Raw genomic sequence first — 893 nt, forward strand, 5'->3', positions numbered from 1 at the left:
CTGTCTTCAAATTCTGTTTTTGCTTTTTAAGTAAAAGGTAGACAGTTTCATCAAAAATTAACTGCAAAGGGTGTATAGACATACATTTATTTAAATACATATAAAAATTTCTGTGTGTCTGTATCTGGGCAGGGTCTGTATATATGTTTTTTTAGCCTACATACAGAATCTCCAATGATGGGGAAGATCCTTTGTACGTGGGAACAAGTGCCAAGCCTGTGCACACGCCCCTCAGCCCAGCAGCCAAGCCTTGGTGAGGACTGCTTACCTGGAAGAGCCTCTTGCACTCAGCGATCATGTGGGCCAGCCCTTGAGTGGCGGCTAGGTTTTCATTCAGATCTTTCTGGTCTGGTTTGCCCAAACTCTGTTTTCTTTGCATTACTCTGGACAAAAGACAGAAAGGGTTTTGATAAGAAGCAGGTGAAGTGGTTCAAAGAGACTTTTATTTTGTTCAGCCCAGTTTCTCAACAGTGTCATCAAAAAACACAACACGGAATACTAAACAGACGTATTCTCGTTAAATACGGAGACTATTTAAAGATATCTTACTAAGCAGTTCACAAGAGCGTTTATGTGCTGGGGGCTGAGGCGGCTTCTAAAGGGACTGATGTGGGAGCTGTTTGGACTAGGGATGGATAGTATCATTGCCATTGTTACTGGCTAAGTAAACAGGATCCCCTACCGTAGGTGAGGGATAAACCTATTGTTTCCTGGAGGTTTGGTCTTATTCTTATCTGGCCCCTCTTCTAACCATCTCCTGTAGTTTTCTATCCCATTAAAGTCGGAATGCCCCACCAACTTTTAACACTAGCTAAAAGGCTATGGGAGTAGCGTGTGGTTTCCAGGTGCAATGGGTTCAATGCATCCTACCTCGGCTGTGCGGGGGGGGGGGG

General features: G+C 44.1%; 1 protein-coding gene across 6 annotated transcripts in view; it reads right to left on the reverse strand.

Annotated features, from left to right (window-relative positions):
• The window catches only part of Dlc1 (DLC1 Rho GTPase activating protein), a 377,111-nt gene that overhangs the window by 7,239 nt on the left and 368,979 nt on the right, over nt 1-893 (reverse strand). For all 6 annotated transcript variants that reach the window (XM_031339550.1, XM_031339549.1, XM_031339553.1 and 3 more), the window contains one exon: nt 269-383. In XM_031339550.1, the coding sequence (XP_031195410.1) occupies nt 269-383 (115 nt within the window). The remainder of the gene's footprint in view (nt 1-268; nt 384-893) is intronic.

Source organism: Mastomys coucha, unplaced genomic scaffold (genome assembly GCF_008632895.1).
Source record: "Mastomys coucha isolate ucsf_1 unplaced genomic scaffold, UCSF_Mcou_1 pScaffold22, whole genome shotgun sequence".
Taxonomy (NCBI): Eukaryota; Metazoa; Chordata; class Mammalia; order Rodentia; family Muridae; genus Mastomys; species Mastomys coucha.